This window comes from Olea europaea, unplaced genomic scaffold (assembly GCF_002742605.1).
Source record: "Olea europaea var. sylvestris unplaced genomic scaffold, O_europaea_v1 scaffold1280, whole genome shotgun sequence".
In the NCBI taxonomy this organism is placed as follows: Eukaryota; Viridiplantae; Streptophyta; class Magnoliopsida; order Lamiales; family Oleaceae; genus Olea; species Olea europaea.
In genome coordinates this window covers 198,330-211,870 of record NW_019230256.1, presented here as the reverse complement: position 1 = coordinate 211,870, position 13,541 = coordinate 198,330, and the positions used below count along the sequence as shown (strand labels likewise).

General features: G+C 38.2%; 1 protein-coding gene across 4 annotated transcripts; it reads right to left on the bottom strand.

Annotated features, from left to right (window-relative positions):
• Positions 1-938: 938 nt before the first annotated feature.
• Positions 939-8,118, bottom strand: LOC111374741 (signal recognition particle 14 kDa protein-like). Of its 4 annotated transcripts, none has more exons than XM_022997478.1 (5): positions 8,017-8,118; positions 7,025-7,084; positions 6,844-6,937; positions 6,592-6,701; positions 939-2,120 (listed from the first exon to the last, which is right to left on the bottom strand). In XM_022997478.1, exons 3-5 carry the CDS (start codon positions 6,893-6,895, stop codon positions 1,950-1,952), a joined length of 333 nt encoding a protein of 110 aa, XP_022853246.1. In that variant the 5' UTR covers positions 6,896-6,937; positions 7,025-7,084; positions 8,017-8,118; the 3' UTR covers positions 939-1,949. The 4 variants fall into 4 exon arrangements, 2 of the variants coding, with proteins under 2 accessions (XP_022853246.1, XP_022853245.1); XR_002699184.1 differs by lacking the exon at positions 7,025-7,084 and adding an exon at positions 4,478-4,578 and having other exon boundaries at positions 1,884-2,120; XM_022997477.1 differs by lacking the exon at positions 7,025-7,084.
• Between the last annotated feature and the right edge of the window lie 5,423 nt (positions 8,119-13,541).

Here is a 13,541-nt window from a genome sequence, read left to right as displayed (position 1 = left end):
CGAGACACGGTTACGATGATCAATCATTTCTTCACTAACAATTCCCACCCTCATCATCTCCACCAGCTCGTCGTATGTGGAGGGATTCTTGTTGCGCACGTCCCTCCAAAACAAAGTGTTCATGTTGAGACCACCTTTCAGGGCTGAAAGGGCTTCCCTATCAGTGACCTGTTCGCAGTAAGTAATCTCATCTGTAAACCTGGCGAGATAGCTTTTCAGCGCCTCTCCAGGGGCCTGCCTCATGTCTTGCAGGCGTTGGATTGGCGCCTCTGCTTCCCTGCGTGAGAGGTACTGGTTCAAAAATGCTTTCTTCAACTCCGGCCAACTTCTGATGCTTAGGGGAGGAAGCCTGCTGTACCACACCTCGGCGGCTCCGCCTAGTGTTAAATGGAAGGCTCTGCACTTTAGAGCAGGTGAGGCTCCCCTAAGACTCATTTGTGTCATATACTTTGTGAGGTGCTTCTCCGGATCCCCTTTTCCCTCATACTTGGGGATCTTAGGGGGCATGAAATTAGTTGGCATTGGGAAGCTTCGGATTTCCCTTGAGAAAGGGAGGTTATCGTCATTGTCGTCAATCTCATAAGATCGACAGGGCCCCTCAAATCCTTGATCATCTTGGATGTCTTGGGGTAAAGGAGGTGCTTTCCCCCGGCTCCCCCAATCGACTAAGTTTCTCCTCTCCCTCCTATTTCTAGGAGGAGGAGGAACATAATCTTCTTCGTGGTCTGACCGGACCGGCCCTTTTGAAGGGCGGACCCTACTGCTAGGATCGTTCCCTATCCGGTCGAAGACGCTTACTGACCTCTGGTCATTGTGTTCTTGAGTAAGTTGTCCCCCAAGAGTGGTTCCGATGGGTGACTTTCCTGCACATAAGATGTCGCTTCGGTGTTCCCCTCTCTTTCGAGAGGTCGTTCTGTGTGCCGGCTCATGTGGCCTCGAGAATGCGACAAAGGGATTTCCTGTACCGGATAAGATCCTTGGGGCATCTGGTGTCCCTGGGCTTGCATGAGAAGTTCCCGCATCGCCATATTCTGAGCTGCTATGTCTCTCATGCCCGCAGCTATCTGGGCCATTCCTTCAGTGAGCATGGCTGTTCTTTCGCCTCGTCGACGCCGGTGATGCGGTCTCTGATGAGCAACATTGTTATGGAGTACCTCTTCTTCAGAGGCCTCTCTGATGGGTTTGTCTTCACGGCTGTAGCTCATCCTACCTCTTCTTTCAAGGGTAGTAAGAACTTGGATTGTAATTCGACTTTTGTTCTTTTTCAAGAATGCCCCCTTTTCAGGGTCAGTCGTCGGTTTTCCGGTGTCTTCTCCGATGGGGAACGTAAAACTTCAAATGGGGAATGAGCTTCCCACAGACGGTGCCAAACTGTTGACCTCCAAAAATGGCTCCTCCACGTGGCCAACTTGTAGCTACTTCACGTATTCCTCCCTGCGAAATGAACAAATGGTCAGGCGCATACGGCCGGAACCGACGGGGGTGGCGGCCGTATACACTCCGACGGTCAAGTCAGGTTTGGGTGGTCGGAGCAGTGCCCTAGGGCTACACAAATCAATCAATAAAGGGGGAGGAGAATATATAAACTTGTTATGGAATGCTATGTATTGAGAGTTTCATTACCTTTGCCTCTTGCCAAACTTTGGGTATTTATAGGTGGTATGAACCGTGGGATGTGGAATACGTGTATACATTTGACGGTATGAAGCGTCTGCTCATAGGCGTCAATCAGCCGCGCTTGTAGAGTGGGCGGACAGTTTGTTTCCTCCGAGTTGAATTGACATAAAGTTGATAAGTCACATCAAATAGCCTCATGGGGATGTCAAATCAATTTAAACCTTATATGCAGAACAAATCTTAAATTGGCGGCGGATCTTCTAACCGGGGTCCACCTGAACCCGACCTGGGAGGTGGGATACTTGGGCAGATCAATAGTAGGAATCGATGTATCACTTCGGAGAAGCTTCGGGAAGGTCGGAGTGGTCTATTTGATCTTGGCCTCGGTGGTGAGATGACACTTCGGTATCGAGGCTCGTAAAATGAGGCGTAACAGCAGTCATCCGGGCTTTCAAGATAGTTGCATAGCTAGCTTGAAAGCGCTGGTGATCTTTTGGACCGACCTGTCATCAAATCAAACAAGGCATGTGCTAGTCAGGTCAACAAAATCACGTAGCAGTTCGAGAAAGTAATTTCCTCCTAATTGATGCAAACAAAGAAGAATATAGTAACAAAAGCATAAATCAACAATAGACGTGCATGCAGACTCACAAATGCATGAAACAAATTATATATAGCAACATGTGTCCTCAGAAGGAAATTGACGTAGAATTAGAAAAGACAGAATCACATTGTTATACATAAATAGGTAGAATATATGGAGACCGTTATACATGGGGCATGAAAGAAATATAAAATGTAAACCAGAACTTCGCCAACATTTCGTTAAAATAGTCAATTGCAAAATACATTTTTTAGCAAAGATACTTCTCAGTGATACTTGTTCACCGGGGAATCTACACTGAGAATGTGCATTTGAATTCCACAAAGTGCTGTATGCTCTGGGGATAGGCATTTGATGTTCAGGATATGGTACTTCAACGTCCTGGTCCTATTGTCATAGTGTGCAATTGCTATCCCCTAGCCACAGACACCACCGTCCTTCATGTCCTAATAGCCCAACCACTACTAATCTAGTAGCCATAAGCAAGACATGATTCCTTTTTTTTTTTTCATTTTAAGCCACGCAGATATAGTTCTCCATTTAATCAATCTATAAATTACATCTTTAAAGCATCCTAAAATGGTAAGCAACAAAGTTTGCTAGTTCCACAAGTAAGCCAGAGAGGGCAATATCTCTAAAAGCAAGAAAATGGTGTACCAATACATTCTAACCTTTCGATGCATAATAATAATAATAATAATAATAATAATAATAATAATAATAATAATTGGCTTCAAAAGAACAAGGCAATTGTCTAAATGTAGAATCATAATTACTGATAAGGGTCTTAAGCAACCGGATAATTCAAAATTTATATAAAAGAACTAATGAGAAAACACCATCTCCCTAAGGTGGAAAAAAATCGAGTAGAATAGAATAAAGCTGTAAATCAAACATAAAGAGCTGAAAGTGAATCCAGAACTTGGTAGGTGGCATTAGGAGCGAATTTTTCCAAAACAAGGCATCATAATTTTCCTGGGATATAATTCAAATTGTAGTACATACATACACCGTGGATATAGTTAAACAAACATGACAACATGCCACTACAGAGAAATTCTCTCTTTAGGCCTAGGGTTCTGCAGTTATGCATCATGGACTATTGTATATCTCAATCTTGATTGCTAAGGCATTCTTGTGAAAACTCTAGAGAATTTTGTGATTGATTAGTATAATTTCAGACAAAAAGGAGTCCTGCTGAGTTTTTGTGTCGAGGGTAAGTAGTTTGTGTACTTCTCACACCTCCAAATTTATTTCTCCCTCAGCCCAACTAGCAACTATACCCATTTAAAAATGGATTAGAGATAGCAAAATAAACCGCCCCGTTAAAAAAAATATGTTAGTTTGAGCATTATTTGCTTTGGATTTTAAAATTTTGAATTTGTATTTTATTCTCTAATAGTAGCATAAAACTCGAAATATTGGGGATTAAGGAAAATATTAGTATCGAGTACTAACATTTACTGCATGTTTTCAGTTTTCACATCTTTACTAAAAGTCTAAAACAATATGTATTATTAGAATTAGAACTCAATATCAAAATTGTAGATTTCTTGCTGCTATCCATGCAGACCGCACCTGCTTCATTGCTTCAGTCACCAAACAATTGCACTGCAGCTCCTGATCTCTACTTGATGAATTACTGATTTCTACTAGACACGGTGGAGAAGCCATGCTGCTCCGGCCTTTCTTGTCACCTCTGCTGTAGTGGTACTTTTTCCATTTCCTGTCTCTCTGTGTGTGTAGGTATGCAATTGAATGTTTTGGAATAGTAGAGAGCCTAAAATTCGATTTTCATTTATCCATATTGCGGAAATTATTAGTGTTCAGAATTAAATTTAGAATTACACTCTTGATGTAATTTTTCATTGTCATGATGAGCAGGCTGCAGAGCTGTACAATGTTTGCATGGTGATTGTTTGCTTGTGTTTTCATGTCTTGTAAAATGATAGCATTAAGGGAGATAAGCTTGAAATACGAGATTGAAGTGGAAAAGAAAATATGTAAACTTATCTTTCAAGACGGAGGTCAATGATATTTTTGGAAATATATTTTGAAAATGTAAAAAATAATAATAATAATAATAAAATCAATCAATCAATCAAATGGGGCAAGCCATCGCCCCCCGCCCCCGCTCCCAACCCACCTCCACTGCCATCTCTAAAATGGAATAGCTCCACTGCCCTTATTTTATGAAACCCTAATTCACATCATTGAACTTTCCTGAATAACAATGCTCAAAGGAATATTGAATACCATCAAAGCTCTTCCTATCCTGTCTTGAGCTCAACCAGTGGATTCGTTCAGGATCCTTCTGCTTGCTCCTTCCTACCTCGCAGAGAAGTTCATTCCATCTTCTGAAAAGTGAAAAACCAAACAGATAACACTCAACTCATACATATTACCTCTCAAATGCCATGTATAAAAGTAGAGCAGACTAAGTGCAGATGCAATTATCCGAAAGTGGATGTAATTTTGTCAAGAAATATATTACAAAAGCGACAACAAACTAAGGCTTATTTGCAATAAATAAGAGGCTAGGTACATGAATCCTTATTTGTTGCTTGAAGATTTAAAGCAACTAGATTTTTGCAACGACAATAAGCTACCTCTCCTTTTGACTTCTTCTACTGAGACAGTATCACTCTTATGAAAGAGAGTACATTTAGGTCTACAAAACAGAGTCTCAAACACCTAAATTGTCATTTTCTTAATTCTCAATGGACACGACATCTACTTGGTGGCATACTTTCTCATTTCTTATATTATCCATTATAGCGTAACCACACATCTATCTTAGAAGCCTCATTTCCATAGTTCAACTTAAAATCTTAAAAGTTGGGCTACGCTTAAGAAGGCTTTGATGGATGCCACTAGTTCTTCTTTCTTTATCCATCAAATCCCACAACTTATGCAGTCCTCCTGTCCCAAAATCTTGTCTAGAAGGAACTGCATGAAATGATGGCTCAGCCGACGTAGCTTAAGAGAACAGCAATTGTGTGTTAATTCCTCAAACTAACCCAAATTTGCTAGGATACGAAAATACTTGCCCATGAAAATAAATACAATATGAGGGAACAACTTCTAAGAAATTACTTCTAATAATAAAACTAAAAGCATGTTTGATTTGGATTAAAATCTGATTTTAATCTAAGTCAAAGTCAAATAATCAATATTAACTACATCCTTCATGAGTCTCACAACTTTTAAACCACACATTTCAAAAACTTCTATCACAATCTACTAAAAAACCTAATTTTAATCCTCACCAAACATCCACTAAAGCAATAATATTCCACACCTCAGAAACATAATTGCACAACATATGCAGGTAAATAAAGAATCATTCAAAACTTTTTAGGGACGGATAAGTTATTTCAAAATTTGAAGGACCATGTTTCCAGTCAATATTCGGCCATTCCTTGAATGCGGGATTATTGTTTTTCCAATGATTTCGTCCTTTATCCAGAAAATTCTTGCCTATATTTGTGGATATCAAATGCTTTTCATCATTTTGGACTAAGTACCATAGTAATATCATGATATCCTCCTTACCTACTTGCATCTGTTGTTATCCTTCCCACCTACTTGCTTATGTTGTTCAAACAAAAGAAATATTGGCTATCCTAGAGCATAGACCTTGTTGGTATTCAAAGAAAAGGTCCATCATTATCTGAATTTTCGTAGTTAGATCAAACGAGAATTATACATCTACTTATTGTATGTTTGGCCTGCTCAAAGGTACATTTGAATAACTAATCAGGATTATTACATGAATGCAGGAAATGCTACAACTGAGCTATAAGCTGCAGACTAACAACTGACAACATATTTTCTGCGTTGACTGACACATTGTCAATTGATTGACACTACAAAGAAACAAGTAGCTAAAGACTATACTTTCCTGAAAAGCACGTCTTACATTTTCTTTAGATAAGTTTTTTATATAAAAAATCACCTGTATAACTGCATTAGCATATTCCTCACCATTAACAGACAGTTCAAGCAGACTCTCAAATAACTATAATTTTCAGCAGATTTGGTCACATGGCTTACAAATGAAGTGCCTTTAATAATGTTCATGTCTGGCTGTTGATTTCAACCATAAAAATATGATAATCAAAATATTGTTTTTCCCATTTAAAGTAACTTATTTGCTGCCTCAGAAACTAGTACCTCTTGCATGCTGAGCAAGGTAACCATATGGTGATTGCTGACCCCTATTCTAACTTAAATCAACTAGATAGTCTCAGCAAGAGAAACTCTCGACAAGCAAGAATAGATGCAGGCCAAAAAACCCCAGGGATGGGGAAGTAGAGCTTTACAAACCAATCGAATTAGGTAAAGAAAATAAATGCTGGAATACTTACCACGGTGGAAATGGTCTTCTTGCCATCAGTTGCTCGAACAAGGCATTTGTACTCAATCTTTTCCCCATATGTCTTCATCTTATTCCTCTGCACCTTAGACTTGTCCGAAGCTGCAATTGATAAAACAAAAAAAGTACAATCAAGATTGTGAGAAATATTCAACAAACAGTATTCCCTCCAAACATTTCCTATCAAGAGGGCATTCATCAAGCAGTTAAGAACCATGTAGAAAGTTAAAAGAGGGAAATTTACAGTGTTTGAGTGTAACCCAAACAGATCCTTTGTCTGTAGTCCGCTCAAACATGTTAGTGAGTTCATTGAGGAAGGGATCTTGCTGTAAGCGCACCTAAGGAAAACAAAGAAAAGATTATCAAAGGCCAAATAGTATATCGCCTAGAACATGAAAAATGAATTTGCAAACTATAAGTTATACCTCTAAGCTCTATATTTTGACAATTCAAACAGAATATGCCAATTACATATGTATGTACACCTGCACAAGCATATCACATTCAATGAACTACAAGTACGAAGGGGAGATGTGAACTCCTGTTGTGTAGTAGAATTTCTAAGATGCATTGAACAGTATTACCATAAGCCACCCTACTATCCCACAGTTCCTCTTCCAAAACATGATCAAAGTAAGATTTAACTGCCACGGCAATTTGATGCCAACAAAACTTTTCATTTAATCCAAAGACAGAAATTGAACTCTCTGTGTTCCTCTTTCTGTGTTGCTTTCAGCCAAGAAACTATATTAATTTCCTTTTGCACCTTAGAAGTAACTGATATCATTTCTCTATAGTTTTCTTTACAGTTTACAGATATTAGATATGAGCCTCAAAGAGTCATTAATCACAATCGATTAAATGAATATGACAATGGTTATAAACTTAAAATTACAGTACCTGCATTCAGACTCAGTGCTACCAACAAAGCAAGTTATGCAAGAAATATTTCCCAATAAAATAAATAAATAACATAAATAAATAACTCTTTTTATGCAAAAAATTCAATGTCAAATTTCACCTACATTGCAATTAACATTTTCAGTTTCTCTTATTCCTTTTCTGAACATCTAAATCCCCACACTTCTGTGACTGCATATATATATGTATAAACACACTATGTAGAAATCGAAAACAACATTTACATATAATTCATCAATTATTAACCACGACAATCCTTGAAGATCATTCTCAGATAATCTATCGGCATCCAAATAGCTATACGAAAATTAATTAGATTTAAACGCAAGATTTATTCCTTTCTTGTATTTTAAAAGCTTTCAAAATTTCTAATTTTCACAACCAAAAGAATCATGGTGTAATATTTTATCAAAATGAAATCGTAGTAGATCGCCATCCATTAAAAAATACAATAAATACATGTGTATCCGTAGAGAATAAAAAATAAAAAAATTACCATGTTGGCGTTCCGCAAAGAATGGAGGCACACAGAGAGTTGATGGTGTTTGGCTCACAAGTCACAAAGTCTTTGCCTTTACTTTTCATTTTTTTCCCCCACCAAGAAATATTTTAAAGTATAAATTGAGAGTTTTATTTAACCCTTCTCCATTCAACTGTGTTTCGCCGTACTTGCTTATTTTGTTAGAAGTTATACATTACACTAATAAAAGTTTATTTGATTCATCGAGCGATTATTATTATTAATTTTTATTTCTATTTGAATATTCTCATATGTCATTATGAGTAATGATGGTGTATGTTGACGCTCAAAAATGGCGCCAACAGGTGTCGGGTTCACGTGGACAAATTCCGATGTGTTGAGATTGCTTGTTCAATTAGACGGTAAAATTGAAGACAGAGGATAAGCCTATGATGCGCAACTAAACGTTATTATTAATTTTTATTTCTATTTGAATATTCTCATATGTCATTATGACTAATGATGGTGTATGTTGACGCTCAAAAATGGCGCCAACAGGTGTCGGGTCACGCGGGCAAATTCCGATGTGTTGAGATTGCTTGTTCAATTAGACGGTAAAATTGAAGACAGAGGATAAGCCTATGATGCGCAACTAAACGGTTCAAACGCCAACTAAAGTGATCAAAAAACTTGAAGATGCGCGAATATAATTTCACATCAACATACTTGGAACGGTCACATATGAATAGAAAGGAAAGGAAATGAATAAAAGATCCAATAGTTTGAAATGTATGGAGTAACATTTATCTTCCCTTCAAAGATGTGCCAAAAATTATTTCCTGAGTTTCCTCCCATTTTCTCTTTCTATATATGTGTTGTTTATTTTGTTCCACGCCCCTCCTTCTTTTTCTTTCAAAGAGGAGGGTACATGTTGAATTTGGGGAAGACTTGATGATCGTTGGATTTGAACCATGTGCCACTACCTTGGTATTCTACGCATTACATTCTTCTTACACATGCATTTATTACATTGATAAAGGGTCAACTGTCCTATATTTTTAGGCTGATATTCCTGACGTAAGATAAAGTAGACATCTAATCAGTCTTTCACAGAGATATTCATCAGGTTGGCAGATGTGGAAGCCTCCTCGTCTTTTAGAATTTCAGCCTCGTCTTTCAGAACCTCGACAAGTCGTGAACGTGAGAACTTCGGCATAAACCCTTCGTGAGGGCTTCAACATGTATCCGATTGAGTAACACCTTGACTAGAACAAGGATTTCGGCTTCTATAGCCTTCGTAACCTTTTTGCTTCGTCTTTTCATATGTTTAAGCTAACTCTTCCGATAATGTCAGGGTGGGGCTTCCACGTGTTGCTTTCTAATGGCTCACTCAATACAGGGAGTAATATTACACGATATATTGTGACATTCACATCCATATGTATGAATGATATGAAAAAACCATCCATGCATGACTTGTAAAAAAGGCAATATGGAAGTAACATGGAGATTTGATGAGTACTTAGACATGATGAATGAGCGAGATGATAATATCAAATATAATGTCATCGTTCTATGGGTATATTGTACTATACTACACATTTGGATATATATACCACGGAGGCTCCAACGATCATTAAGGGTGTCAATGATAGGGCATTTAAAGAACTAGCACTAATATATGGACAATGTTGGGAGGTCTCTTGTTGACCTTAGGATTCCGGATTGGCATAACGAATGCCTGTTCATAGGCCACCTTAATCTTATATTTTATAATTTCTATAGTAACCTAAGCCTCGATAGGCTTTTACGAAAATAAATGTGATCTACTAAGTCTCGATAGACAATGAAAAACCTACGGGCACTAAAAAACATGCATGTTATTGGTTATATTAATACTTGAGTTCATACGGTACATAGTAGTGAAATTCTATCTCGGAGACTTAAAATATAAATAAGTTGAGATATTGAGAAAATGCATGAATTTCGAGAGCAAGATCATAATGAGAAAGGTGTTGTAAATTATGCAAGTGCGTATGATCACATACATTTTTAATTGTCAAGCATGTGCCTTGCATATGTGAATGCAGGGGTGTTAGTTTTAGTGTAAAAAAATATTATTTATTTTATTCTAAATTTTTCTTTTCTATGTATTAATCCAATAGAATTTTCTTTCTTTCATTATTTATTTATTATTTATTTTTATTTTTTCTAGCCCTCCTAGCTCCGCCCTTGTGACGATGCTTATACAGGAGGTTGATATCAACTTCTAAATAATGAGAAGACTATGATATGTACTTGACTGTAGTTAAGTGGGCATATAAAGTCTTCTACGGTCAAGTACATATCAGTTGATTACATTTTATAATGTTATTTTCCAATAGTTTTCTGCTTTATTTAAGTAAAAATTTTATATCAAGTCTTTAAATTATAATTTTTGGTATTATAATTTTAAATGTTTTTAGACTGAAGTATCCTGTTTGGTACTCAGTATTTCAAATTATAATTATTTTATCTATTATTTTCAACCACACAATCCTTCATAAAATAATATTATACATAAATCCAAAATTTTTCATTTTTTTTCAACTATCCATTCTCCAAATATATATATATATATATGAAAATTGCATAGTTTATAATGAAATGTGATGATGGTATTTTGAGAAGATGCTCATGAGAAGTTTCAATACTTTATATAAAACCTTCATCCTTTAGGAAGGAGACCTGACAGGGTGTTTAGTCAGGTGTATAAATGTCTAATACTCTTTATTTATCGACACTACATTTATAAAAAACGAAATCTAGCAAGTAAATGTATGTATTTCGTGCGGGTTCGTCGCTAACAATTAAAAGGGGATCAGACGATTGTGTAAAAGACAAATCTCTTGAAATAAAGTCCCAAAAAGGGGTGTTCTTTATTGGCGATATCTTTACAATCGGAAAGTAAAAACAGAATGCCTGCAAGGGACGCAAGCACACGAGTTACTGAAAGAAGTATTTAAATCTAAACTAAGAAATTTAAAATTATATGTTCTCTGTTCGAGAGTTTTTTGATTCGGGTCTTTTTACTTTATGTATTTTTTTCCTTTTATACTCCCTGGATGATCTCTTTGTGATCAACCGCCTAAAAACTGCTTAATCGTTCTATAACTGCCTACTTTCCTTGTAATGACCAACTTGTCATGGAACTGCCTTTTTTAATTGCTGCCATTACTCTTTGTCATTCAACCGTTTTCGATTGAATTCCTTGAATCGTGGAACATGATAGGGCTGCTTAATAACTGCTTTTGATAACTACGTTTTTTTATAACCACAACACTTCATGTTTGCTAAGACTTTGGGCGACTCGAAGGTTTGGGCGAGAATAGAGTAGCAGTTCTGGGCGACTGCATGGCACTCCATTCGCTCAGATCCTGGGCGATTTGCAAGCTGGGCGATGGTGTTACCGCGTTCATGGGCTTCCCTATTTGGGCCTTCATCCTGAATTGTCTGATTGGGCTTCGTTCTTTTGGCTATCTGATTTGGGGATCCTCCAATTGGGCTTCATTCCTTGGGCCGTTCGATTTGGACTGAATTTTTATGTGTCAACAATTACCCCCCAATATGGCAGAATTAATATCAATTATTAAATTTTGCCATATTCACTTTGTGTTTCCAGCAACATTCGAAATTCCCAAAAATTTCAATCATTGTTTTCTTCCATAACTTGAAAAGGTACGACGTTTTGCAAATCCTTATAACCCCCAAATACGCCATTTCACTGCACCATTAAATCACGCCTCACTTTTTCGGGTTTCTCTCCCACAATTTACTGTTCATCTCTTTGCTTCCTTGCTACGTAACTCTGAAAAACTCCGTTTCATCCCTAATAGCTACTTCACAATCTCAATCTGACGACTTCTTTAGTTCTACCTAGGTCCTTTCTTCAACAATGCAGAGGCAGTCGAACAAGCGGCGGTGGGCCAGCTATTTCCTTGTACTCAAGGCCCTCAATTTCTAAACTCTCTGCCGCTTGGGCCACTTCGCGAAAGAGGTATTCGCACTTGGCCTAAATCTGATGTAGTTTTCCGTAGGTGGCATGCTCGCCTTGTGGACCATGGTCCTACTAAGGCACTTTTTATTAATGTTAGGATTTCTGATTTGTTAGAAATCTCTCTTCAACCCTCTACTTTTGATTCAGCACTTTTTTCGATTGCTTTAAATTTTTGGTCTTTTGAATATAATACCTTTGTTTTCCCTCTTGGTCCCATGTCTATTACTTTAAGGGATGTTGGGGCTCTAGTGAATTTGCCACCTTTGGGCGATACCATTTTTTCTAGTATTTTGGTTTCTGTTGGCGCCCCAAAGTTTGGTAAAACCCTCACCGAGTCTTATTCAAGCCTGCAAACCCTTCATAACCATTCGAGTGCTGAGCCTTCCCATACTGAGCGAGTCGCATTTCTTCTAGTTTGGCTTTGTAAATATGTTTTGTGTGTGTCAAGCATAAAGCCCTCCCTGAGTTATTTACCCATAGCGCACGACTTGGCGCGTGGCAGGCCTCTGAATTTATGTTCTTTCTTCTTAGCTGCCCTCTATAGAGGCATGGCTTCTCTTCAAACTCAATTGAAGAATGGTGCATCTCCCACTGGCAGTGGACCTCTTTGGTTCACTCAAATGTGGTTGAAATCCTATTTTCCATTGCTTTGTGCTCCATCAATTTCTCGTCCTTCTGCTAGCTGTTATGGGCTAGCCATTGAACCCCTAGCTCCTGTAAATATGTCTAGAAGGGACATTTTTTTCATTCTTTTATTCTTTGGATTCAATCCCTTCCTTCTTTCCTTTTCCTCCCTTTTTGACTCCAAACTATGTGCATCCTCCCTCCACTATAAACAGCGCGAGCACCTCTCTACTCATTTGGATCCAGTTGTTAACCGGGAGGGAGTTATTTCATGATATTTTGACTGGGACCAATGCCAAGGCAGGGGTAGAAATATATGCTCCCCAATTTTTTGCTCGCCAACTTGGTTTCGGCCAAACCTGCCCTCCTTGCTATTCAAGGAATTTGATAGACTGCTTCCATATTATTAATAAGGCGGAGGCAGACGTTATAAATACTCGCAATCTTCTTTTGACGAGCCATTTTTCATTAGCCCCCTTCAATTTTAGCCATGACATCCATCCCCTTTTTGAACAGCTCTGGCCGTCAGTGAAGCGCAGATTGTTTGCGACTGATGCCAATCGTGCCTTTCATTCACTGGACCAGCCGAACATTTCTTCCCCTCCTCCTGTTTTAGTCACTCCTTTGTCCATTCGGAGTCCTTCTCTTCCTCGTCGCGCTAAACAGTCTGCTCGTCCATCTTCTTCTCTCCCTGCCAAGCTTACTGCAGCCAAAAGTGCCCCGAGCCGCAAACGGCCAGCCTCAGCATCTCCCATTCTGGAGGATGATGTTGATGATGATGATGATACCCCTCTTATCATCAGGAGGAAGGTAATTAAATTGGTTTACTCACAAGCATACTTTTCCATACTTGAAACTTTTCTGTGTGCTGATGATTTATTTGGACTTCTCAGAAAAGTTC